Genomic DNA, 27,065 nt, shown 5'->3' with positions numbered 1-27,065 from the left:
TATAAAACAATTTTGCCTAATTTGAACTATGGATTTAATGCAATCCCAATTCAAAACAAAAAGCACTTGGGGAAACTGCACAGTGATTTGAAAATTTACATAAAATGCGAAAGGCCAAGAATAGGCAAACAATCTTTCAGAAGTAAAAAGCTGAAGCACTTACACCACTGAATATAAAGATTTACAAAACTACAGGAATCCAGACAGAGCAGAATTAGCTTAATTCTATGCCAAATAGAGGGTCTAGAAACACATGTATATATAATCAATCACTTGACCAAAAACAAAGGTGACATTATAGTACAGAGGGAAAAGATAATAATAAATAAAGGGCAGTGGGTCAATTAACTATATGCACAGAAAAAAGTTAATTCATAGCTCTCACCATACACAAAAATTAATTCCAGAATATGGTATTGTAAATGTAAATGCTAAAACAATAAGGTCCAAGAAGAAAAGAGGAAAAAAAAACAACTTCTACATTTTGGTGTAGGCAAGGATGTTTTAAACAAGACACCAAAAAGGAATCACAAAATAAAAGACTGATAATACAGACCCATTAAAATTAAGACCTTCTGCTCCATAATTTGACACTAATAAGAAAGGCAAGCCACAGAGTGGGAGATCTTCATACTACATAAACCCAGAAGTTGACATATCTAGGATATATAAAGAACTATAAATCAAGAACAAAAAGGCAAACTACCCAACCAAAGAATGGATAAAACACTCGGACAGATGCTTCATGAAAAGGGCTATTTACATCACTAAATTTTTTTGAAAAATTAATCAAACTCATCATGGAAATGCAACTTAAAACCATAAAAGACAGCAATACTATCACCAGAATTGGTAAAATGAAAAAGACTGACAATAGCAAGTGTTGGGGAGGAGTTGGAGCAACTGCAGCTTTCACTCCCAGTTGACTGGAGGATAAATTGGGACAACCACTTCAAAAAACTTTTTGCTGAATAAATATATGGGCCATGTTCAATAAAAGACATGCACAAGAATAGTCAAAACATCACTATTCATAATAGCTAGAAACAACTCAGTTGAACAATTGAATAGAATAACAAACAGAATAATATATTAGGGTATATAATATATTAGGATACTATGCAACAGTGAGAATGAATGAACCACAAGAAGAAAACGTAAGGAATCTCTCAAACATAATCTTACGCAAGTGAAGCTAGATACAAAGGGAGTCCATCCTTCCCAATTTCACTGACACGAAGTTCAGAAGTGGGCAAGATGACAGATATCACTTTGGATGGCTTCTCTCAGAAGAGAGGTTTCTTTGGGGGGGTAAGATGACTGGAAGGGGGCTTGAGAGATTTAGGGAGATGTTGGACGTTTGGTGATTTGCTTCTTTCACTTAACATTTTCAAGGTTCATCTGTATCAAGCATGTACAAATACTTCATACATTTTTACTGCCAATTAATATTCTACTGTATGAATATACTATTTTTTAAAAATCTATACATTAGATGAAGAATATGCAGGGTGTTTCCACTTTTTGGTTGCCATTATTAATGCCACTACGGACATTCATTTAGAAGTTTTGTGTGATCTATCTCTTGATCTGGGTGCTGGTTACAGGGGTCTGGTCACTTTCATAAAATACACTGAAGTATGTATTATATGTATACGTTCTTGTATGAATGGTGTATTTCAATAAAAATTTCTTAAATGAAATGAAACACAGACACATACATTGCTTGCCTTTTTCCTGTTGTGGAGAGAAGCAAATTCTGCTGACGTTGCTGCTTTCGGTTTGGTTTCTAAACTGGGAGCAGGTGAGGAAACTGGGCCAGGAGGCGTTCACCATCCCTAGGACTGATTCACAGCCCTCTTTTGCAGCCTCACAGAAAGACCTACAGGGCAGGAGTCCACGGCTAGAAGAAAAAAAAGTGAAAATTAATGTTTTTACAGACTACTTTTTGAAATAACAATGAAATTAAAGTTAGCCACCAGTGCCATGATATTATCTTAATTTATATTTTCTAGAGCCAACAACTTAAATTTCTACATTAAGTCCTAAAACAAGGATTGGAGCCACCCTATTACCGTGATTCTAGAGGGAATAAGCTAGCTCCGTAATATATCAGCTTACTATCTCTTGTAAAAATATTTATCTCAAGTGATTTTCTTTTTAGATTTCCTGTGCTCAAGCAAACCCGTCAACCAAAAAAAAAAAGAAAAGAAAAGAAAAAAAAAAAAGCTCTAGTTAATAGCAAATGCAGTAAATTAACATAGAAAGGAAGGCCTCCAAATTGGAAAAGCAGAAGTAGGTCACAAAATAGGTTAATTTCATTTCTTTATCTCCCCTTTGAAAAATTAAAAGTGTCTCTGAGACGTAGACAGAAAGCTGCTCCTGGAACTCCACTGCTTCCCCAGAAAAAATAGACAAGGGCCAACTCAGTTGTTTATCTAGAGTAATAAACTATTGATCTTCATTTTTAAGCAGTTATTAATCTTCCCAGATTTCTCCTTATCTTCTGCAAAATAGAAAAAAGCAAACAACTGCTATTAATGGTAAGAGTAATGATGCTCCCAGAGCTTGGCTTTATTCCTCTGCCTTGCAACCCAACACTTGTGGACGAGAATGTTACAATTCTAGTTGTAAATGTAGAAATGTATAAGGCATATACAAGTCCCTGTATAAGGCAGGGACTTCTTCCCTTGCAGACCCGGCTGCCATCTCCCACATTGTAGCCACAGAATGCTCCTCTCGCCCTGGCTGGTGATCTGGCAAAGCCATTTCAAATTGTTTTAAGGAAACTGGGAAAGAAGATATACCTGTCGGTCAAGGCAAAGTATACACTTCACTTGGTAGGGTCGTGACAATGTTGCACGATCATACAATATGGGATCTGTCACAAATCTTAAGCAATACCTGGTTCAAATCCTCTATTTGAGACAAGCCCAGGAAGATTCTGGGATGGACTCGAGATCATACATCTTCTTGATGGCAAAGCAGGAAGAGAATCCTGGTGTTCGAACTTTTAGTTTATGTTCTACCTACCCTTCCGTATTATCTATTTTCACATAAGGATCGAATAATCTGGCTTTAAAAAATCTCTTGATTAAGCAAGCACATTAAGATTCCCCATTCATACTTCTCCGGATAGCAGGAACATTAATGGGATACACCAGCCACTGAATTAAAATAGAACTGATAGAGTCTGTAGAAGAATTTTGGGAGAGGGATCTTGTTCTATATACAAATATGGAAAAGAGGTACTTGATAATTACATTCAGATACAAAATGTTTTTGACATTTTGACAAGTTCTCAGGAACGTGTCTCAAAACTCAGTATCTTGTAGAATCCTGATCTCCACATAATTACCTACCTACTAAATTTGTTAATGAAGATGTGGAAAGAGAGGTTTTGCATTTGAAAGATTCAGTTTGGGCTATAAAATTATGAACTTGTCCAGACAAGTTTCTTGGTGTAAAGAAGACAGCTGACTGCCATTGAGAAATACATAGATAGTTACAGGACTAAGGAAGTGTCACTTAAATAACATTTTTAAATCTTATTCCAGAGGGGCACCTGGGTGGCTCCATCAGTTAAGAGACACACTCTTGGTTTTGGCTCAGGTCATGATCTCAGGATGGTTGAATCCCACCACGGTCTCAGCTCTGGACATGAAGCCTGCTTAGGATTCTCTCTCTCTCTGTCCCCACCTCCAATAACACAATCTCTATTCATTCTCTCCCTCTCTCAAGAAACAAAAATCTTATCCTAGAGAAGTTAGAGACTATATTTTCCCAAATAGAACTGAAGGACATGGTTGAAGAATCAGATCATAGAATTTTTAGGCAATTGCTTTACAACACTTTGCTAGGCTCTGTTCTAAGTGCATTAACTCACTCATTTCTCATTAAAGCCCTAAATGATAAGTACTATTACTATCATCCCAAATATACAAATAAAAAAATTAAAGCACAGGAAAAATAAGATGCTTGTCCAAGATCACTTAAGTGAGTGTCAGAGCCAGGATTCAAACCCAGTCAGACTGATCCCAGGATCCACTCAGTTAAACATTTTATTCATGTGAACCCATACTTCAGGAATGTGTGTTCCAAAAGCACAACTCAAGGTTTGTTCAAAACTTGATATTTGGGGCTCCTGGGTGGCTCAGTCATTAAGCATCTGCCTTTGGCTCAGGTCATTATTCCATGATCTTGGGATCGAGCCCCATATTGGACTCTCTGCTCAGTGGGTAGTCTGCTTCTCCCTCTCTCATTCCCCCTGCTTGTGTTCCCTTTCTCACTGTGTCTCTCACTGTCAAATAAATAAATAAGATCTTAAAAAAAAAAAAAAGGTTGATACTTAATATCAGAGATTTTTCAGGTTTGGCTCTAGACCACCACAATAGAATATTGTGACTATCACAATAAAACAAATCAAATTAATTTCTTGGTTTCCCATCACATATAAAAGTTAGGTCAACACTATGCTACAGACTATTAAGTACACAACAGCATCATGTCTTAAAAACCAATGTACCGTGTACGCACCTGAATTAAAAAATACTTTACTGCTAAAAAATGCTAATCATCATCTGAGCTCTCAGTGAGTTATAATCTTTCTTCTGGTGCAGGGTCTTGCCTAGATGTGGGTGGCTGCTGACTGGTCAAGGCGGGAGCTGCTGACGGTTGGGGTGACTGTGGCAATTGCATAAAATAAGACAATAGTGAAGTTTCCCTCATCCTTTGATTCTTCCTTTCGTGAGCAACTTCTCTGTAACTGGGATGCTGTTTGATACCATCTTCCCCACAGTACAACTTTCCAAATTGGTGGCCATCCTCTCAAACCCTGCTGTGGCCTTTTAAACTAAGTTTATGTAATATTCTAAATCCTTTGTTGTCATTTCAATAATTTTCCCACATCTTCACAGGAGTAGATCCCATCTCAAGAAACCACTTTCTTTGTTGATCCTTGAGAAGCAGTTCCTAATCTGTTCAAGTTGAATCATGAGATTGTGGCAATTCAGTCATGTCTTCAATCTCCATTTCGCATTCTAGTTCTCCTGTGATTTCTACCACACCTGCTGTTACTTCCTCCACTGAAGTCTGGAACCCCTCAAAGTCTTCTGTGAGGTTTGGAACCCACTTCTTTCAAAATTCTGATAATGTTAATATTTTGATCTCATCCCATGAATCACCAATGTTCTTAAGGCATTTCAATGGTTAATCCTGTCCAGAAGGTTTTCAATTTGTTTTTCCCAGATCCATCAAAGGAATCACCACCTATGACAACTATCACCTTAGGAAACGTATTTCTTAAAAGTAAGACTTGAAAGTTGGGATGACTCCTTGATCCATGGGCTAAAGAATAGGTGTTGTGTCAGCAGGCACATAAACCACGTTAATCTCATTGTTCATCTCCATCTCTTGGGTGACCAGCTGCATTGTCAATGAGCAGCAATATTTGAAAGGAATCTTTTTTGTCTGAGCAGTAGATCTGGCTTAAAATATTCAGTAAATCATGGTCGTAAACAGATGTGCTATTATCAAGGCTTTGTTGTTCCATTTATAGAGTACAAGCAGAATAGATTTGGCATAATTCTTAAGGGCCCTAGAGATTCTGGAAAGGCATATGAACTGTGGCTTCAACTCAAAGTCACCAGCTGCATTAGCCCCTAACAGGAGGGTCAGCCTGTCCTTTGAAGCTCTGAAGCCAGGCATTGACTTCTCTCTAGCTTTTGAAAGCCCCTGATAGCATCTTCTTCCAAGAGGAAGCTGTTTTATCCACACTGAAAACCTGTTGTTCAGTGTGACCACCTTGATTAATTATTTAGCTGGATCTTCTGGAGGCACTTGCTGCAGCTTCTCCATCAGCACTGGCTGCTTTGCCCATACTTTTATGTTCTAGAGAAGGCTTCTTTTCTTAAACCCCATGAGCCAACCTCTGATAGCTTTAAACTTTTCTTTGGCAGCTTTTCCACTTCCCTGTCTTCACAGAATTGAAGAGAATTAGGGTCCTGCTTTAAGCTTTAGGAGTAGGCTTTGGGTTAAGGCAATGTTGTGGCTGGTTTGATCTTCTGTCCAGACCTCTCAAACTGTCGCCATATCAACAAGGCTGTTCTGCTCTCTTATCATGCATGTGTTCGCTGGAGTAGCACTTTTAATTTCCTTGGAACTTTTTCTTTGCATTCACAATCTGGGGGTTTGGCACAAGAGGCCTAGATTTGGCCTTTCTTGGCTTTTGACACACCTTCCTTACTAAGCTTAATCATTTCTAGTTTTTTTTTTTTTTTTTTTTTTAGATTTTATTTATTTATTTGAGAGACAGAGATCACAAGTAGGCAAAAAGAGGAGGAAGCAGGCTCCCTGCCGAACAGAGAGCCTGATGCAGGGCTCAATACCAGGACCCTGAGATCATGACCTGAGCCAAAGGCAGAGGCTTAACCCACTCATTTCTAGTTTTTGATTTAAAGTGAGAAACATGCAACTCTTCCTTTCACTAGAATACTTAGAGGTCATTACAGGGTTATTAATTGGCCTAATTTTACATTGTTGTATCTCAGGGAATTGAGGGGACTGAAAGGAGGGAGAATGGCCAGGGGAATGCACAGCACTTACTAAGTTCACCCTCTTATATGCGTGTGGTTCACAGCACATCAAAGATCACTAATTGCAGATCATCAAAGCAAATATAATACTAATGATAAGGTTTGAAATACTGCAAGAATTACCAAAATGTGACACAAAGATGTGAAGGGAGCAAAGACTGTTGGCAACATGGCACCCATAGACTTGCTCGACACAGGGTTGCCACGGACCTCCAATTTATAAAAAATGCAACACGTGTGAAGCACAATAAGGCAAAGTGCAATTAAACAAGGCATGCTTGCATGCACTTTCTGAGTGGACCAACTGTATACACAAGGTTGGGTTCTCCCTTCATTCCACAAACTCCTAGTTAACCAGCAATGAATCAGTATTTGCCAAATGGCCTAAGGAACACCAAGAAAGGTAAAATCATTTCTCTCTCTCTCTCTCTTTTTTTTCTTTGTGTGAGACAGCCCAGAGTAAAGCTACAAGCAATCTGGATTTATTTTCAGCATTCTTCCTTTGCCTTCTAGTCCCTGACCTGGGTCCCAGTTTCTGACACCATCCCCGTCAACCCCACTCCAGCAACCCCACTTAGATGGCCATCTCCACCAGAGTGTTCCTAGCTCATAAACATTTTCTTCCCTTCCTATAATCAAAAGTACATTCCCCAAGTGATCAGATCCCAATCAGGTTGCCAAAGAAAAAGAAGGATGAAAATAACATAGAGTAATTCATAATCACAGATGAACACTTAACCCTCCCAAAGGTTTTTGCATCATTAGAAGATTATTTGCTGGAGCAAAGGAGTCTCTAATTGATGGAATGCCAAGTGCCATTACAGGGGAAACATTCATCTAACATAGTCAGCAGCAGTGGGGGTGGGGGTGCAGGGGAAGATCCTTGAGAAGCTGTCTACACACAAGGCCCAATTCTCCCAAGAGGTTTCTGGACCTTTCCTCACTTATGAACCCATATATTTTTGGGTTCATACATTTACATCTTTTCTCAGAATCTTCTGTAAGAGTAATAAAGTTTCACACAAGGGTCCAGTAAACAATTTTCATGTTTTAAACCTGAATCTTATCTCAGAAACTGTCATTGACTCTTACCACAGACATCTTCTGCAGGAAAACACAAGTCTACCATTCTAAAACTCCCATACTCCTCACTGTCTAATCTTGGGCCAACAGTTCACTCAAACCAAGACTCACACTTTCCTCATTTGAAAAGTGAGGGGTTTGAAAGAGCTGATTTCCCTTGGTTCTTTAACCAGTAACATTTCGTAAATCAAGATTCATTCTTTAACACAGTACTTCTCAGAGGAGCTGTGATAATCCTACCAGCTTTGCTAAATTTCAAAAGGTAACAGACATTTTTCTTGAGATTTGTTCTGGGAATATATAGAGACATTAAAATACCATTAGGCCTTCCATTCTAAAAATAGGACCTAAGAAAAATGTCTACTAGAGTGTTTCCAAATAGCTCTCATAAGAGGTGTAACCAACCGAGACCCATAAGCTTCAAATTGTTGGACCAGGACATGTGAAATAGTGATAGAGTATTTATAATGAGCAGCCCTTTCAAACAGTGAGCAAAACGAGGAGCCATTTGTTCTTGCTTTGCATGAAGTCCAACTGCCTATGAGGGGTTGAAGTATTTGGCTTTTCATCACATGGAACAGTGTGGTGAGACAGACCACACTATTTTGGAACATGAGTGTCTATATCCAAGCAGCAAGCTGACTGACATCTGAAAACAGCGCTCTGCACAAGTAAAGAGTTGGATTCGGCTATCAGAGTACTATTTTAGAACTGGTGATTATTTTAAATTGACGTGTGAAGTGCATTTGGTGTTAGAAGTTCCTAACACATTTCAATAGAAGTTCAAGTAGAGTACTGTAACATCATCTCTGTATTTGTTGAAACAAATACATATAAATAGATATATAAATAATTCTAGTATATAGTGATAGTTAAGCTTTTATGGTATTTTCACCAGAAAGGACATTCTAAAATAACTAACCAAAAAAAGTGGTAGATTTTACCTATGTGACTTTTAAAAAATTCTTATTTAAATTCAATTTAGTTAACATATACTGTATTATTAGTTTCAGGGTCTAATTTCGTGATTCATCAGTTGCATGTAACACCTGAGGCTCATTCCATCAAGTGCCGTCTTTATTGCCCATCACTCATTACCTCATCTCCCACCCACCTCCCCTCTAGCAACCCAGTTTTTTCCCTAGAGTTAAGAGTCTCTTATAGTTTGACTCCCTCTCTGATTTTTATTGTATTTTAATTTTCCTTCCCTCCCCCATGTTCATCTGTTTTGTTTCTTAAATTCCACATATGAGTGAAAGAAATCATATAGTATTTTTCTTTCACTGACTGACTGATTTCACTTAGCCTAGTACCCTCTCACTCAACATCATCCACATCATTGCAAATAGCAAGATTTCATTCTTTTTGGTGGCTGGGTAATATTCCATTGTGTATAACTATATAATTTTCAGTGAATTTATCTACTAAAATTGTTTGCTTTATTTACCAAAAAAATTACAGTTTTTTTTGTCTTACTGTGCCCTTTGACCAACATCTTCCCATTTCTCCCCAAATTTATAAAAAGGTTCTGATAAAGAGATAACGTTAAAATTACTGAACGAGTAATTCAAATATTCCCAAGATCTCCATTCAGAATCTCACATTGCATTTAGTTATCACTTTTTATTTTTGGCACATAAACTAAACATTATACTAGAAGAGCTTAGGATTTAAAATTCTTTTACCATTAAAAAAAGTAAAAAAGAATCTCTGTGGCAGGCAGACTCTAAGATGGTCTCAATGGCCACCGCCTCCTAATATTCAGGCTCGGTGTAAGCCTCACCTTCCCCTTGAATATCAATCAGCCTAGAGACTTGCTTGCAACCAATACAAGGTAATGGGATGTCACATCTGTCATTAGGGTACATAAAATTATGATTTCTCTATTGCTAGCAGACTCTCTCCCTTATTGGATTTGATGAACCAAGTTGCCATATTATGGGACCCACATGACGGCAAGGGCTTAAGAGTAGCCTCTGGCCAACAGCCAGCTAGAAACAGACCCTTAATCCAACAACTCTTGAGGAACTAATATTCTTCCAACACGATTCAGATAAGACCCCCTCCCTGGCTAATACCTTGATTGTACCTATATGACAGACCCTAAAGCAAAGAAACCACACAAGTCATTCCCAGATTGAAGATCCACAGAAACTATGGGATAATAGATGTGTATGGTGTCATTTATTTGTTTGTTTGTTTGTTTGTTTATTTAATCATGTTGTATTATCTTTAATTAAGTATAAAGACTTTCAATCATGTCACCTATAGACCCTTTATCTACTGTTCTGTTTGGCCACTAGTCTCTTGTCTCTCTCTTCAGAAATGGTGAGGCAGATACTATTTCCACAGGGAAGAGAAATCTATGGTTTGCTGCCTTTGTTGAAAACAAAAATGTCAGAGAGCTGAGGAGCAAAGCTGTTGCTTTTGGCATCATCCACAAGAACTATGTCAAAAGAACCAGGGTGTCTCTCTCTGTTGGTGATCACAGCAATTTTTCACAGGTTAGCACTATTGGTCTAACAGATTAACAGTGTCAAACTTGATGAAATTAGTAATCTTTCCAAATCAGTCTAAATGGTGTCATTCACCTTGATAAGTGATGCAAGCATCACAGGTCACCAGATGAGGTTTTCCTTCCCTCACAACCTGCAAAGATCTTTCTCACTTTACACAATTTATACTTGGCCTCCTCAGGTGTAATCCTATGAATAGCAAAGCAACCCTTGGTGTCATAGATCAAATGGAAATTCTTCCCAGTCTTGTCAATGCTGATGACTTCCAAAAACACCAGCAGGATAGGTTATATATCAGTATGGGCTGTATAAATGCTGTATACAGATCTTCTTTACTTCATCTCCTGCTAGGGCATACTTAGGTCTGTTCCCTAAGGAAATGATGAGAGGGAGACATTCTTTCAGCTTATGGGGACCAGTTGATGGACGAGGGGCAAACACACCCACTCAGTTTATCCAGCAACCTATGCTTTGGAACTGCTACATGCTTTGGAGGCTTCATGGGACCATGAACTGTGGCTCTGCTAAACACAGGAAGAGCTAGATGTGCACTATTATAAGCCATGAAATTTGTGGTAATTTGTTAAGCAATAGTAAGTAACTAATACATTTTTCTTTGATATATCACTTGGTCAGAAATATACTATGGAGTTAGATGTATTCATTAACAAAACTCATACAATCATTTAAAAAAAAAAAACACACATTCCTAAATTTTCTTTGTTAGACTGAGCTGTTCAGTGGACAATGCTCACAAAGTCATAGTCACAGACAGCTCCCAGAGCTGCAGACCTTTTTCATGAGAAGAATGTTAATGCTGGAAAAGTCTTGCAAGTTAATTGATACCTATTTCCTCCTTTTGTCTTGTGAAGAAATGAAAACCTAAAGAAAAAAAAGATCTCATAGTTGGATACTATGACTCCAGCCCAGTGTTCCAAAATGTGTCACCTAGCTGGCCTACTTTCATAAACATGAGCCACAGGTCACACAGGAATAAATCCACAAATGACACAGGAGCATGACTTCATCACCACTGCTGAAAACACAAAAGTAACAGATGGCTTGTTTTCTCTTTGATGGACCAACAGTATCAACTTCCTATGCCAGGACATTTTGTTGGCCTCAAGAGACCATAAGAGCTGTGATTTAGGTGGGGTATGACAGAAGTAGGAAAGAGGTTTCTTTGGTTTCCAGCTTCACTAGACATAGAGTTGGAAAAGTGTACAAGAGAATGTTTGCACGTCATTGTCCCACATCAGAAGAGAAATAATGGGAAATATCAGGGAGTTCAGGGGGTCTGAAGCTCTGTTAAAGCAAAGGACTATGTCTGTCTTATTTTTCGTATGTAATAGCCATGGTTCCAGCAGGAAAGAAATGACCCGCTGAAGTAAGATCCCTGCAGAGTGTTGAATGAAAGGACCACTTAACAAAGGTGCTGGCAGGATTTAGAAAAACAGCAAGGAGTAGTGTACTATGCTGAGACAGGTTCTGTTAGCACCCAATGTTAAGGAACAAGGCAAAGAGCAGTTATTGGAACTTCGAGAAAGCCCTACGGAGAAGGCTGGTGGGAGCTACAGATTCTCATAGGGAAATGCAGGCAACCCATGCAGAAGTCAGCAGTTTGGTTTTTTTCAGGGAGCCAGTTTACTAGCAAACCACTTGATGAAAGTATAACTCATGTCATCTCTTACAGAAGAAAAAAATGTTCTTAACTCCTCTGAAAGGAATAGTATTGTCCTGCACTTCTTGAACCAGATAAAGACATGACGTCAATATTAATTCAACCCCTGTCCCTACCACCACCACGGCCCCCACTCCTCCTTTGATATACATGATCTTCTTGGTGGTAATACTATCTTCCCAAATCCCATGCCCCAAAACCTTTGCCTCACACTCAACATCAGCATTCATATGCAATTAATCACTAGGTGCTGCTATTTTTACTTCCTAAAATTTCCAAAATATGTTTTTTCTCTCCCCATTTCATATCCTAGTAAAATTAAACTAGTTGCCGTTCCCCTAATATACACTAGATCTGGTATGTTACTCTACCTGAGATGCCTTCCTATTCCACCTTCTCTACAGGGCAAACTTCTATTCATCCTCTAAAATCAATTCGCTGTTACCTCCTCCCTGGGAGTAGACTTCTCTAATAATGCCACACGGAAAGAGTTCTTCCTCTATGTCTCTGCTACTCCCACAATTTGAAACTTATCACACTGTACAATAATTTAATTATTTTCATGTCTCATTTCCTGTTATGCTGAGTTCCTTGAAGGCAGAACTTTATTTTATTCACCTCTCCATCCCCAGCATCAAACTATGCACCTGGCACATTGTAGGTGCCAATAAATGCTTGCTAAAGGCATAAATAAATTGGAAACACCAACAGATGTCCAGGTCTCCCTCATCTCCTGGATTCTTATATCCTCACAGATCTCGGTGAAGTTTCGCTGAACAGCACTTTGCTGAGAACTGCGCCTCTTGCCATCACACCCCCATTCTCTCAATGCTCTCCAACTCCTTGCTACATTTTTTTCCATTGCACTCATCACTGCCTGATATACTACTACTTATTTATTTTAATTTTTTATTTGTTACCTATTTATTTGCTTGTTTCCCTTCAATGTAATAAAAGTTCTATGAGGTCAAGGATCTCATTTTGTTTGTGGCCTTATACCTAGTATGAACAGTCAGCAAATATTTGTTGACAAAATAAAGGGATCACATGCAGGGGCTAATTCAGTGGCCTGCTTGGAATAAAGCTGTCAGCAAAGTTGGGAGCAGAACCATCACTACCCAGCTCTCAACTTCTATGGATTATACAAGAGCTCTTGCTGGCCCTGCTCCTGTGATTTCCTCCCCCATTAGGTCAACAAATTTTACATGTGCTATTCAATCTTGAAATAATTCTCATGGAAGAGGAAAATGTCAGTAAAATTGTAATGGATAAAAACTCTACAGATTAAGTGTCTTGTTTAGATGCCAATAGTAGGGGGTCACCCTTAAAATAGAAAAACAAGGAAATACCAACAGATAAACACAGCTTGAATTAAGATGAGTGTGAATAATGTAAAACCGCACAGCCACCACTGAAAGGGAATATAAAATTCCACACAACTTGTAATCAACACAGTCCTGATTCTCATGAATACTGGGCATACTACCAGGGCCCGTGAGATAGAGGATTAACAAATCACAGAAGAAACTTGCAATTGTTAAATTATTTTTGCAGCTGTTTTGATTTTTTGTATGGCATGAAATGATGCCTTACATATGGATCTTCAAATGAATTGAACCAGAAATATTAAATCTACATTCTAGTCACATCCACATAATACCAATGAATTATTGAGGAGAAAAGTAAACAAATGACTCCAGTGATCTTGATGAAATGTGTGTGCTTAAGACACTGTCAGTGATGGGACAGGGCATTGTCAGAAAGAGCTGAGCTGTCATGACCTGGCTCTCTAGCTTTATGTCTTTGCAGTCAAATGCTCTACCACTGAGCTATATACCTCCTCTAGCTTTATGCCTTTGTAAAATAAAAGTAATATGAGCCATCTGACTATATCTTACCCACACTTGGTGCTATTTTGGCTCATAAAATGAAGTTACTTATCATTTAATATTTTATGAATAATGCCAAAAGCAGACTAGGTTAACCACTAGATTAGTATTGCAGAATAGACTAGATTAACTGACATTGAAAAGGAAACAGTCATACAATTGATTATCTCAATAGCCATGTAGTCAACACTAGTTTGGCTGAAAAAGCCTGCTGCTTCCTAGTTCATTGATAAACTCAGAGAAGGAGGTGGCAAATGGCTTTCAGAATATTTATTTGGTAAAAGCAATAAAGCTTTTCTTTATTTATTTGACTACTGACTGATATAAATTTTTAAAATTATAATTCTGAAAAAAAATGTTAATTCTGTAATGTTTCCATTCATTCCCAAATGTGACACAACAGAGTTCTTGGGACACAGATAAAATCTTTAGTAAAATAAATTAGCAGTATATAATTATTCTTCACTTAAGAAAAGATAATAAAATAAGCCTATGCTGACTTGGTATAATGAATGATTATTTCAAAAAATTGTTTTAAAGCAAACTATATTTTCCAATTAGCTTTTAAGATGATTTCAGGCTTGCATTTATGCAAGAGATTGGCCCATGCTGTCTTATAAAATAACACATTTAAGAACACAGTAAGCCCTCCAAAATTACATTAGAAGCAGATAAATTTTACTCTCTTATTAAAACACTGTCAGTAAAATTTAATTCAGAAATGTCATGGGAATACAATGCTGTGCAGTAGTAGAAACTGTGAGTATAAACTGGATGATTTTAGAATGTTTTAGATGTTTTTTAGATGATTTTAGAATTTTTTAGAATTCTAGTATAGCAAATATTTTTTAATCATTGGAGTAATAATTTTGATAACCATCTTGATTATTCACCTAGAGGTCATATCAGTAATATGGCCATCTTTAGTAATGTGAAGGAGTCAGAATAGGAAAGCCATATCATCTGTATATTTGAAATGACAAGGAATTTTTACTGTAACTTTAAATAATGGGGATTGGAGTATGGGCTCACTTTTTCCCCAGGAAACTCTGCTGCTTCTAAGAGGAAGCCTAGGGCATTTATGAAACGTGAGCAAATTGTGCCTTCCAAAAGGCAATTTTTAATATCATTTGTTTCTTTTAGCATTTTTTCTTCTTCCCTAGGGACTGGAACAAAAATGGGCCTAGAACTTTTATTTGGCTATCAAGATTTTAACAAAAGCAAAAGCTTAAAAGATGAACATAAATTGAATGGAAGTTAGCAACATAGCAGAATCCAACCCTGATTTATTATCAAAATCTTAGAAGCAAAAATCAAAGACACTATACAAAAAAACAAAAAAACAAAACAACAACAACAACAAAAAAAAACAACCAACCAAAAACCCAAAAGTGCAGGCCAATATTGCTGATGAACATGTATATAAAGATCTTCACCTGAAGTATTAGGAAACCACATTCAATAATACATTAGAAGGAAAATTTACCTTGTTCAAATGGAATTTTTTCTAGGGATACAAAGATTTTTCAGTTGATTTGTAAGTCAATCAATGTTATATATTGTATCAACAAAACAAAAAAAATCATATGATCATCTCAATAGATGTGGAAAAGCATTGAACAATATTCAACATCTAAAATTCAACTGTGAACAAAGTGTTCATACCTCAGCATAATAAAGACCATATATAAAAAACCCACTGCCGGGCACCTGGGTGGCTCACTGGGTTAAGCCGCTGCCTTCTGCTCAGGTCATGATCTCAGGGTCTGCCATTTGTTGATGTCAACTATCATATGATCTCCCTGATATGAGGAAGTGGTGATGCAACATGGGGGCTTAAGTGGGTAGGAGAAGAATCAATGAAACAAGATGGAATTGGGAAGGAGACAAACCATAAGTGACTCTTAATCTGACAAAACAAACTGAGGGCTGCTGGGGGGAGGGTGGTTGGGAGAAGGGGGTGGGATTATGGACATTGGGGAGGGTATGTGTTTTGGTGAGTGCTGTGAAGTGTGTAAACCTGGTGATTCACAGACCTGTACCCCTGGGGATAAAAATATATGTTTCTAAAAAATAAAAAATTAAAAAAATATATGTATTTGAAAAAAAAATAGCAAGACATTTTTTTGCAGAACTGGATCAAATAATACTAAAATTTATCTAGAACCACAAAAGACCTCAAATAGCCAAAGCAATTTTGAGAAATAAGAACAAAGCTTGTAAGTATCACAATTCCAGACTTCAAGATAAACTACAAAGCTATAGTAACCAAAATAGTATGATACCAGGCAAAAAATAGACACATCGATAAATGAAACAGAACACAGAGTCAAAAATAAACCTACAGGGGCATCTGGGTAGCTCAGTGGGTTAAAGCCTCTGCCTTCAGCTTAGGTCATGATCCCTGATGCTGGGATCGAGCCCTGCATCAGGCTCTGTGCTCACCAGGGAGTCTGCTTCCTCCTTTCTCTCTCTGCCTGCCTCTCTGCCTACTTGTGATCTCTGTCTGTCAAATAAATAAATAAAATCTTTTTTAAAAAAAGGAATAAACCCACAGTTTTATGGTCAATTAATCTATGACTAAGGAAGCAAGAATACACAATGAAGAAAAGACAGTCTCTTGAAAAAATGGTGTTGAGAAAACTGTACAGCTGCATGAAAAAGAATGAAACTGGACCACTTTCTTTTTATTATCCACAAAAATAAACTCTGGGGTGCCTGGGTGGCTCAGCCAGTTAAACATCCAACTCTTGGTTTCAGCTTAGGTCATAATCTTGGGGTCATGAGATTGAGCCCCACATCGGGCTCTGCACTCAGTGGGGAGTCTACTTAAGATTCTTTCCCTCTATCCCTACCCTACTCAAGCTTGCTTATTCACTCTTTCATTCTCTCTCTCTCCAAAATAAATAAACAAATCTTTTTAAAAAATAAATGAACTCAAATTGGATTAAAGCCCTAAATGTGAAATTTGAAGCCATAAAATTCCTAGAAGAAAATATAGGAAGTAATTTTGTTGATACTAGCCATAGAAACATTTTCCTTGGTATGTCTCCTGAAGCAAGAGAAACAAAAGCAAAATTAAACTATTGGGACTACACCAAAATAAAAAGCTTTTACACAGCGAAAAAAAACTATCAACAAAACAAAAAGGCAATTTATTGAATGGGAGAAGATATTTCCAAATGATATATCTATAAGGGGTTAATATCCAAAATATATAAAGAACTTACACAACTCTACAACAAAAAAATTTCCAATTAAAAACATGGGCAGAGGACCTGAATAGATATTTTTTTAAAGAAGACATATGGATGGCCAACGGACACATGAAATGAATGCTCAACATTACTGACCAGGTTTAGAAGGTAGGAAACATAGGGAAAAAATGCAAATCTTTCATTTCTGAAAGAAGTAATGAAGTTTCTATTTTCCCAGAAAATCACTTATCACCATTGACTACTATATTAATTATAGTAGGTTACTATTAATTTGGGAATTTACTCTGCCATATAGTGTAGTCCATGTATGGACACTTTATATAAATCGTTCTGTTTAATACCCACAAATGCAGCCTATGAAGGGGGTAATATCTCTCTCATTATAGAGATGAGTAAACTGAGGGTCCGAAGGCTAAGTAAAATGCCCAAGACAATTGGAAGAGCTACAGTTTGAATTAGGTTTCATCTACCCCCAAACTTCTTTTTTTTTTTTTTTAAGATTTTATTTATTTGAGAGAGAGCGCGCAGGAGGCATAAAGGGATAGGAACAAGTGGACTCTCCACTGAGCAGGGAGGCCCATGTGGGTCTTAATCCCAGGACACCGGAACCATGTCCTGAGCTGAAGGCAAACCCTCACTGACTGAGGCACCCAGAAGCACCTCAAGTGCTTTCTCTGGAGTTGCCAGATTAAATTTTATAATTTCCAGTGAACATACTTATTTAGGAAAAAGCATAGCATTTTTTAAGAAGCTCATTTGAAGAAACTTGTTGGATCCCTACCACAATCCTACAGGGTTAAATACATTACAAACTGTCCTGTAGTTCCTAGGTTTGAAATATAATCTTTAATCTCCAGTAATCTGGCTAAATAAAGAATTTTTATTTCATTTCCACAGCTATTAAGAATTCTGTGAAGGACCTAGTGAAAAATCAATAGTCCAGAGGAGGAAAAAAATCAATAGCAAACATGTCAAGTTTTTAATGTTAAGGACCTATCTCCTGAGCACTGAGTTTCTCTGCAAAGTATTAGAAGACACAGGTGGGGTGGCCATTATCCCACATTAGCAGGTCTCCTGGGTGTCCTCTAGAAGCAAAACTAGACCTTCCGAGCCGAACTGACCCCCTTTCAGTTTTGATAATGTTATAGGTCCATTATTTAAACAACTTGGGTATAAGTGATCATTACATATCAAAAGCTTGGGGATATAATACCGGTCTTCTCTTCCAGAGACCTTAATTGTGTCTAGTGTGTCAAAAAGCCATCCAGAAACCACTGTTATTCTCCTGCCCAGGAATGGTGGCCGTCTCTCTAGCTACCTGCTGATATTTTCAAGCTACTGCTTCTAACCCATATATTTTTAAGGCTATCCAAATGGTTCATCCACTAGATCTCTATAGTTTGAGATAAATTTCACTGAATCCATATTAATTATGTGCCACTTCAGTTAGCCTATGTTATAGTCTATGATACACATACTTATTTTTTTTTTAAGATTTTACTTATTTATTTGACAGAGACAGCTGACAAGTAGGCAGAGAGGCAGGCGGGGGGGTGGGGCATGAAAGCAGGCTTCCCACCAAGCTGAGAGCCCAACGTGGGGCTTGATCTCAGGACCCTGGGATCACAACCGGCCCAAAGGCAGAGGCTTTAACCCACTGAGCCTCCCAGGCATCCCGATACACATACTTATTAATAGCAACTCTCATCTAACAAAACAGTTAACGTTTATTGTTATAAAATGTAGTTAATGAGCATTTGAGGTCTCAAACGGGCAGGTAAAAAACTATGCTATTTCTGGGCGCCTGGGTGGCTCAGTGGGTTAAGCCGCTGCCTTCGGCTCAGGTCAGGATCTCAGGGTCCTGGGATCGAGTCCCGCATCGGGCTCTCTGCTCAGCAGAGCCTGCTTCCTCCTCTCTCTCTGCCTGCCTCTCTGCCTACTTGTGTTCTCTCTCTGTCAAATAAATAAATAAAATCTTTAAAAAAAAAAAAAAACAACTATGCTATTTCTATATCCCACTAGATCTTTTTATCATTCATTTATTTATTTATTTATTTTAAAGGATTTATTTATTTGTTTGTTTATTTATTTATTTATGTGGCAGAGAGAGAGAGAGCACAAGTCAGGGGAGCAGCGGGCAGAAGGGGAGAGAGAAACAGGCTCCTCACTGAGGAAGGGAGCCTGATGTCAGGTTCTATCCCAGGACCCTGGGATCATGGATGGGAGCCAAAGGCAGACGCTTAATCCACTGAGCCACCCAGGTGCCCCCACTGGATCTTTTTAAACTGAGGTTTAAATATTACTAAGTAGCTACTTCGTTTAGGATGGAATATAAGCAATTTTCCATTATTTGAATAGTTAGAGAAAATTAGTATAATGGATGATCGAAAATAGTGAAATATAACAAAACTGTATTTGAACTATTTTCTACAATACACTTTATCTTTATGATCCTACTTTGTTTACTAAATTTAGCTTCTGGTTTCCATGCACACACTAAATGACAGCATGAAACACTGGTCTGGAAGCATAATTATAAAATTAAATATAATAATAAATGTAACAATAAAAATAGGGTAAGTCCCCAATGTATATCTAAAAAGTGACTATAAATCATCATCTATTATAATAGGAAATGGAAAACACTTCCATGAGACCAATTTTTCAGGATGAACTAGGTCGGGAGAAAAACAAATTTTACCTAAAAGTGCCCTGAAGACTAGGAGGAGCTTAACTAGAATTTCACAACTGATTTAAGTGAGAGTGAAGGTTGAGTTATATTAAGAAGGATGACCAGGGGTGCCTGAGTGGCTCAGTGGGTTAAGCCTCTGCTCTTCAGCTCTGGTCATGGTCTCAGGGTCGAGCCTCAGATTAGGCTCCCTGCTCAGCAGGGAGCCTGCTTCCCTCTCTCTCTGCCTGCCTCTTTGCCTACTTGTGATCTCTGTCTGTCAAATAAATAAACAAAATATTAAAAAAAAAAGAAGAAGAAGAAGAAGAAGGATGACCAAAATGAATTCAGGGTCGTCAAGAAGATTTCTTTCATTGTTTCACTTATGGACCCATATGACTCCATAGAGAAATTCAAGAAAAGAGAATTAAGTGAAAATGTTTGAAATTACGAAGAAGTGGAACAAGAATCCAACTCAAATGGCCTTGAGTATTTGACCTAATTTTCTTTTAATCCATATGGTATTCTGCATTTTTTTTGCAGCCTTTCAATATTTAGCGTATGTTAGGAATACTATTTATGATCTTTATTTCAGTCGTACTACCTCTCCTCAACCTACGATTTGACAGCCATTGCTAACATTGCTTGAGCTCTTCATAAAAGCCAGGTACCCTCTGTCATTTGATCCTCACATGAACTTGGCTTGTAAAATCTCCATTTTACAAGGGAGAAGGCTGGGACACATGGTTCCATAGCCTGCTTTCTCAACCACTGCTGTGTGTTGAATGGAGGGACCCCAAAATGATGTGTCTGCGTCCTGATTGCTGGAACCTGTGAATATTACCTTATTTGGAAAAAAGGTCGTCGTGGGCATAATTAAGTTAAGAGCCCTGAGATCAGCATTCAGATGATCAGATCATTTTGGGCTACCTAGACCAATGACAAGTGTTCTCACAAGCGAAGGAGACACACAGAGAAGGTGATGTGAAGATGAAGGAAGAGCGTCGGGTGACATGACCAAAGGTCAAGGAAAGCCTGAAACCACCAGAAGCTGGCGAAGGGAGAAAATGACTTCTACACCCTCAAAACCCCCAGAGGGAGCACAAGCCCTCTCAGATTTTAGACCTCTAGTTTCTAGAACTATGAGAGAACACATGTCTGTTGAAGTCACCCAGCTTGTAGTAATTGGTTGCAGCAGCTCTAGAAAAATATTACAACTACCATGTTTTACAGCCACTCTTCATCTCTTGTTACCATGAAAGCATGCTTTGCATATGATTTTTTCTAGTGAAATGTTTTCCTGAAAGCAGTATCTGCTCATAGTTCTTTACTTACTTCTCTAACAAACAATTTACTGTTTCTATTCTACCCAGATTTTATTCTGCGGAAATACAGGCTTTCCCCAGTGAAAACAATAAATGCCTTCGTCCTGTTCAAAACATATTTTATATACTAATTAAAATAAAAATGGAAACTACTTGCACTTGAAAACAAATTTCATTCCAGCATTATTATTCTAAAAACTCCCTAACATTTTAATTCAGAAAATAATTGATGTTTTATGTGCTTATGTACTTAACGCACATTTTAAAAGAAATTTTTTAAATGTATACTTAGTAAACTTAAAAATTCCATAACATACTTTTCATTGATTTACTCTTATTGAAAATTATTATTTCAGTATAATAATATAATATTGAAATTATGTTATTTCAATAAGGTGATTATGGTCAAAAAGTACAAACTTCCAGTTATAAGCTAATTCTTGGAGATGTAATATACAATATGGTGACTATATTATATATTCAGAAGTTGCTAAGAGAGTTGATTTTAAAAGTTCTTATTACAAGAAAAAGAAAATTTACAGCTACGTGTGGTGATGGATGTGAATTAGACGTATTGTGATGATCATTTGGAAATATATCAAAATACTGAATTATTATGTGGTGCACCTGAAACCGATAAAATGTTGTACGTCAATTTTATCTCCAAAAACAAAAGAGCTTACAAGACACATCCATAAGCACACTCACTCACAAGTTCCTTTCCCCACCCAAACCAAGAAAATCCTTTAAAATTGTATTTGATATTATACTAGACCGTCTCTGTTTGTCCCTCTGCACCTACCCCTCCCCCTCCTCACCCTGTTCTGAGTTCCAGTGTTACCATAAGAACCACCCAGCATCCCACCTATACCTGTTTCAGAGGATGGGATTTTGGACCCAGTAATATTTGGATGAGATTTCAGATCTCACCTGTTGTGTTCCCATCAATAACACACCCTTGCCCAATGGCTGTTGGTAAAATCAGATGGTGGGAGGCCCTGGCAGTTGGGAGGGCAGGAGTAGAGTGAGGTCAGAGGATTTATGTCTTCTCTCTCCTGCAGTGCTTACAGGTTGGCTCCCAGTGGATGGGCTCCTCAGCCTAGGCTTACAGGACTTGGCTGGTTGGAAGATCCCTTACCCATAGCTACACCTCTTGCCACCTGGCTGTCTGCCCTTTTCCCCCTCCACGTCTTGCGTGGTGGAAATGCATCACTTCATGAGACTCTGGTGTCTCCCATCATTGATTCAGTCTCTTAACTTGTCCATACCTCTATAAATCTTCTTTTAAATAAACTCTTTTCAGTCACCCCTTTGAGTGTGCTGTCTTCTGCCAGACCCTCACTGCAGCAGCTACCCCACTGATTGCCTCCATCTCACATCCAGAATAATTTCTCCCCAGAAATAAAAGCATTCCAGGTTTTCACCAAAAAATTCCAGTTTGAAAGAATTACAACTGGCTATGACTGGTATGGGATATTTTCTCCTTGAACAAAAATAAACAGTGGTAGCCCAGGATGATTTCATTCTTCTCAGACACCTCTGCAACAACTGACTCCTATCATGGGATGATTTTGATTCCAAAATACCTGTCATCACCATCACCAACACACTCGGGGAAGGCGAGGCTACAGCCGAAAAGCATGATATGTTGATAGCAGCTGAGGCGATGGAGGTACATGAAGAACTTGAGGAACTTCTCCACTTCCATGTTTTTGACAATCGAGAAGAAGGGTGTTAGCGTGGTTTGGTAGGGCAGCATCTGACACTGGCTGTGGGTGATGTTCACACAGGCACCTGGGAGTCAAGATAATTTCAGTTAGGAGCAGATACATCAGAATTATATGTTTACAGACTCATTCAATATAACAGACTGACATGTTCATAAGATAAGTATTCTGTAAGAGTGCTTATAGATATAAAATCTGATACACACAGATGTACAAATAAATGTGTGTGTGTCTGTGCTTATGACAATGAAATAAAGCTACTACTACTCACAAAGGAATAATATCTGTGTCCTGAGCAAATATAGAGAAAAATACACTCTCATACTTGGCTGATGGGCACATAAGTTAGCAAATACTATTTTGGATCGCAGCTAGGCAAAACAATGACCAATTGATCGATATCGATCTATCTATCTATATATCTATATAACATTGCCCTGCCTAGGTAATAAAAGTAATAAATCTAAATATATATCTATATCTATCTATCTATCTATCTATCTATATATATATATATATGTGTGTGTGTGTGTGTGTGTGTAACCTAGGCAGGGTAATGTTTTTTATATATATATATATATATATATATATATATATATATATATATATATATGCATGCTTCAAATGCATATCCTTTTGCACTGTAAAATTTCTAAAAATATCCTAAGAAAATAATCATGATTGTGAATATGGATTTATTTACAGGGATCATCATCTCCACACAGTTTATGGATTTGAAAAGATACAAATCACCTAAACATTCACAGATAGGAATTGGTTTCAAATACTTTGAAACTCAAACAACAGAATACTTAGCTGTATGAGAGAGGTTTTAGAAGATAATTCAGTCACATAGAATGGTGCTTGTAATAAATAAAAATAGCAAGTCACAAAACAATTTGTATACCAGGATTCTGTTTTTAAAAATACATGATTATACAAAGGTTTCCAATTTTGTCCTTGCCAACAGTTCAGGGTCAGTCAGAGCCTCCAATTTCTTTTCATTTTTTTTAGGGGAAAAAAGATTTTTTTTCATTATTATGTTATGTTAGTTACCATATAGTATATCATTAGTTTTTGAGGTAGTATTTCATGATTCATTGATTGCATATAATACCCACTGCTCCATGCAATATGTGCCCTCCTTAATGCTCATCACCAGGCTAACACAGCCCTCACCCCACTCCTCTCTAAAACCCTCAGCTGGTTTCCTGGAGTCCATAGTCTCTCATGGTTCATCACCACCCCCATCTCTCCCCCTTCATTTTTCCCTTCCTTCTCCTAATGTCCTCCATGCTATTCCTTATGCTCCACAAGCAAGTGAAACCATATGATAATTGACTTTCTCTGCTTGACTTATTTCACTCAGCATAATCTCCTCCAGTCCCATTCATGTTGATGCAAAAGTTGGGTATTCACCCTTTCTGATGGCTGAGTAATATTCCATTGTATATCTGGACCACATCTTCTTTATCCATTTATCTGTCGAAGGGCATCTCAGTTCTTTCCACAGTTTGGATATTGTAGACATTGCTGCTGTGAACATTGGAGTGCATGTGGCCCTTCTTTCCACTACATTTGTGTCTTTGGGGTAAATACCCTGTAGTGCAATTGCTGGGTCATAGGGTAGCTCTATTTTTAATTTATTGAGGCATCACCACACTGTTTTACAACTTGCATTCCCACCAACAATGTAAGAGTGTTCCCCTTTCTCCACGTCCTCTCCAATACTTGTTGTTTACTATCTTGTCAATTTCTGTCATTCTAACAAATAAGGTGGTATTTCAATGTAGTTTTTTTTTTTTTTTTTTTTTTTTTTTTTTTTTTTTTTTTTAAAGATTTTATTTATTTATTTGATAGAGATTACAAGTAGGCATCGAGAGAGAGAGGAGGAAGCAGGCTCCCTGATGGGCAGAGAGCCCGATGTGGGACTCGATCCCAGGACCCTGAGATCATGACCTGAGCCGAAGGCAGCGGCTTAACCCACTGAGCCACCCAGGCGCCCTCAATGTAGTTTTGATTGGAATTTCCATGATGGCTAACAATTATGAACATTTTTCCATGTGAGTGAGTGTTAACCCTTTGTATGTCTTCTTTTGAGAAGTGTCTGTTCGTGTCTTCTGCCCATTTGTTGACTTATTTGTTTTGGGGGGTTGAGTTTGAGAAGTTCTTTATAGATCTTGGATATCAGCCCTTTGTCTGTCATGTCATTTGTAAATGTCTTCTTCCATTCCTCTTTGGGAATTTTGGGTTGCCTTTTTGTTTTGTTGACTGTTTCTTTCATTCTGCAGAAGCTTTTGATCTTGATGAAGTCCCAAAATTTCATTTTCATTTTTGTTTCCCTTGCCTTTGGAAATGTGTCTTCAAAGATGTTGCTGCGGCTGATGTCAAAGAGGTTACTAAGTTCTCCTTTAGGATTTTGATGGATTCCTGTCTCACACTGAAGTCTTTCATCCATTTAGACTTTATCTTTGTGTATGGTATAAGAGAATGGTCATGTTTCATTCTTCTGTATATAGTTGTTCAATTTTCCCAGCACTATTTATTGAAGAGACTATCTTTTTTCCACTGGATATTATTTCCTGCTTTGTCGAAGGTTATCGACCATAGAGTTGAGGGTCTATATCTGGGCTCTCTATTCTGTTCTATTGGTCTATGTGTCTGTTTTTGTGCCAGTACTATGCTGTCTTGGTGATCACAGCTTTGTAATAGAGTTTGAAATCAGGCAACGTGATACCCCCAGATTTTTCTTTTCAACATTTCCTTGGTGATTTGAGGTCTTTCTGGTTCCATACAAATTTTAGGATTGTTTATTCCAGCACTTTCAAAAATGCTGTTGATATTTTGATCAGGATGGTATTGAAAATATAGATTGCTCTAGGCAGCATAGACATTTTAACAATGTTTATTCTTCCGATCCATGACCATAGAATGCTTTTCCACCTTTTTGTGTCTTCTTCAATTTCTTTTGTGTTCTGTAGTTCCTAGAGTATAGATCCTTTACCTATTTCATTAAGTTTATTCCCAGGCATCTTACTGTTTTTGTTGCTATTGCAAATAGATTCTCTAATTTCTCTTTCTAGAGTTAAACTACTAGTGTATAAGAAAGCAACTGAATTCTGGTCATTGATTTTTGTATCCTGCCACATTAACAAATTGCTATATTAGTTTTAGTAATTTGGGAGTGGAGACTTTTAGGTTTTCCACATAAAGTTTCATGTCATCTGCAAAGACAGTGACTTTTTCTTTGCCAGTTTGAATACCTTTTATTTCTTTTTGTTGTCTGATTGCTATTGCTAGGAATTCTAGTACTATTTTGAACAGTAATGGTGAGAGTGGGCATCCTTGTGATATTTCCAATCTTAAGGAAAATGCTCTCGGCTTTTCCCCATTGGGAATGATATTTGCTGTGGGTTTTTCATAGCTGGATTTTATGAAATTGAGAAATGTTCCCTCCATCCCTGTACTCTGTAAAGTTTTAATCAGGAAAGGATGCTGTATTCTGTTAAATGCTTTTTCTGCATCAAATGAGAGGACCATGTGGTTCTTGTCTCTTCTCTATGTGTTCTATCGCATTGATTGATTTGCGAATGTTGAACCACCCTTGCATCCCAGGGATAACTCCCACCTGCTCATGGTGCACCATCCTTTTAATGTACTGTTGGATCCTATTAGCTAGGATCTTGTTGAGAATTTTGGCATCCATATTCATCAAGGATATTGGTGTAAAATTCTCCTTTTTGGTGGGGTCTTTGCCTGGTTTTGGAATCGAGGTAATGTTGGCCTCATAGACTGAGTCTGGAAGTTTTCCTTCTGTTTCTATTTTTTGAAATGGCTTCAGGAGAAAAAGTATTATTTCTTCTTTGAACGTTTGGTAGAATTCCCCAGGGAATCTATCACGTCCCAGACTCTTGTTTTTTGGGGAGGTTTTTGCTCACTGCTTCAATCTCATTACTGTTTATTGGTCTATTCAGGTTGTCAAGCTCTTCCTATTTCAGTCTTGGCGGCTTGTAGGTTTTTAGGAATGCATCCATTTCTTCCAGATTGCTTAATTTATTGGCATATAGTTGTTGATAATAATTTCTGATAATTGTTTCTGTTTCCTTGGTGTTAGTCAAGATCTCTCCCCTTTCATTCATAATTTTATTAATTTAGGTCTTTTCTTTCTAGAGATTGTCTCTATAAATTTCTGTTCTATTACACTCATGGAGTCTTCCTCCTTTTATAGAACCCACCTTAATATTTCTAGCTTAATATTTCCTTCTTGTGGCTTAGTGGTCACATATTCTTCCGGTATCTACAGGAAGCTCTTTATCTCTCCATCCATTCTGAATGTCAGCCTTGCTGGATAAAGAATTCTTGGTT

General features: G+C 37.7%; 1 protein-coding gene and 1 pseudogene across 3 annotated transcripts in view; both read right to left on the bottom strand.

Annotated features, from left to right (window-relative positions):
* Nucleotides 1-27,065, bottom strand: part of CORIN (corin, serine peptidase) — a 250,143-nt gene that overhangs the window by 149,623 nt on the left and 73,455 nt on the right. For all 3 annotated transcript variants that reach the window (XM_059162131.1, XM_059162141.1, XM_059162120.1), the window contains exons 4-5: nucleotides 22,560-22,767; nucleotides 1,722-1,903 (exon numbers count right to left, since the gene is read on the bottom strand). In XM_059162131.1, coding sequence (XP_059018114.1) covers nucleotides 1,722-1,903; nucleotides 22,560-22,767 — 390 coding nt within the window. The remainder of the gene's footprint in view (nucleotides 1-1,721; nucleotides 1,904-22,559; nucleotides 22,768-27,065) is intronic.
* LOC131818615 (small ribosomal subunit protein eS4, X isoform-like) lies at nucleotides 9,953-10,694 on the bottom strand (annotated as a pseudogene).

Source organism: Mustela lutreola, chromosome 1, assembly GCF_030435805.1.
Source record: "Mustela lutreola isolate mMusLut2 chromosome 1, mMusLut2.pri, whole genome shotgun sequence".
In the NCBI taxonomy this organism is placed as follows: Eukaryota; Metazoa; Chordata; class Mammalia; order Carnivora; family Mustelidae; genus Mustela; species Mustela lutreola.
The sequence above is the reverse complement of the archived record's forward strand: the minus strand, read 5'-3'. Positions and strand labels throughout refer to the sequence as shown.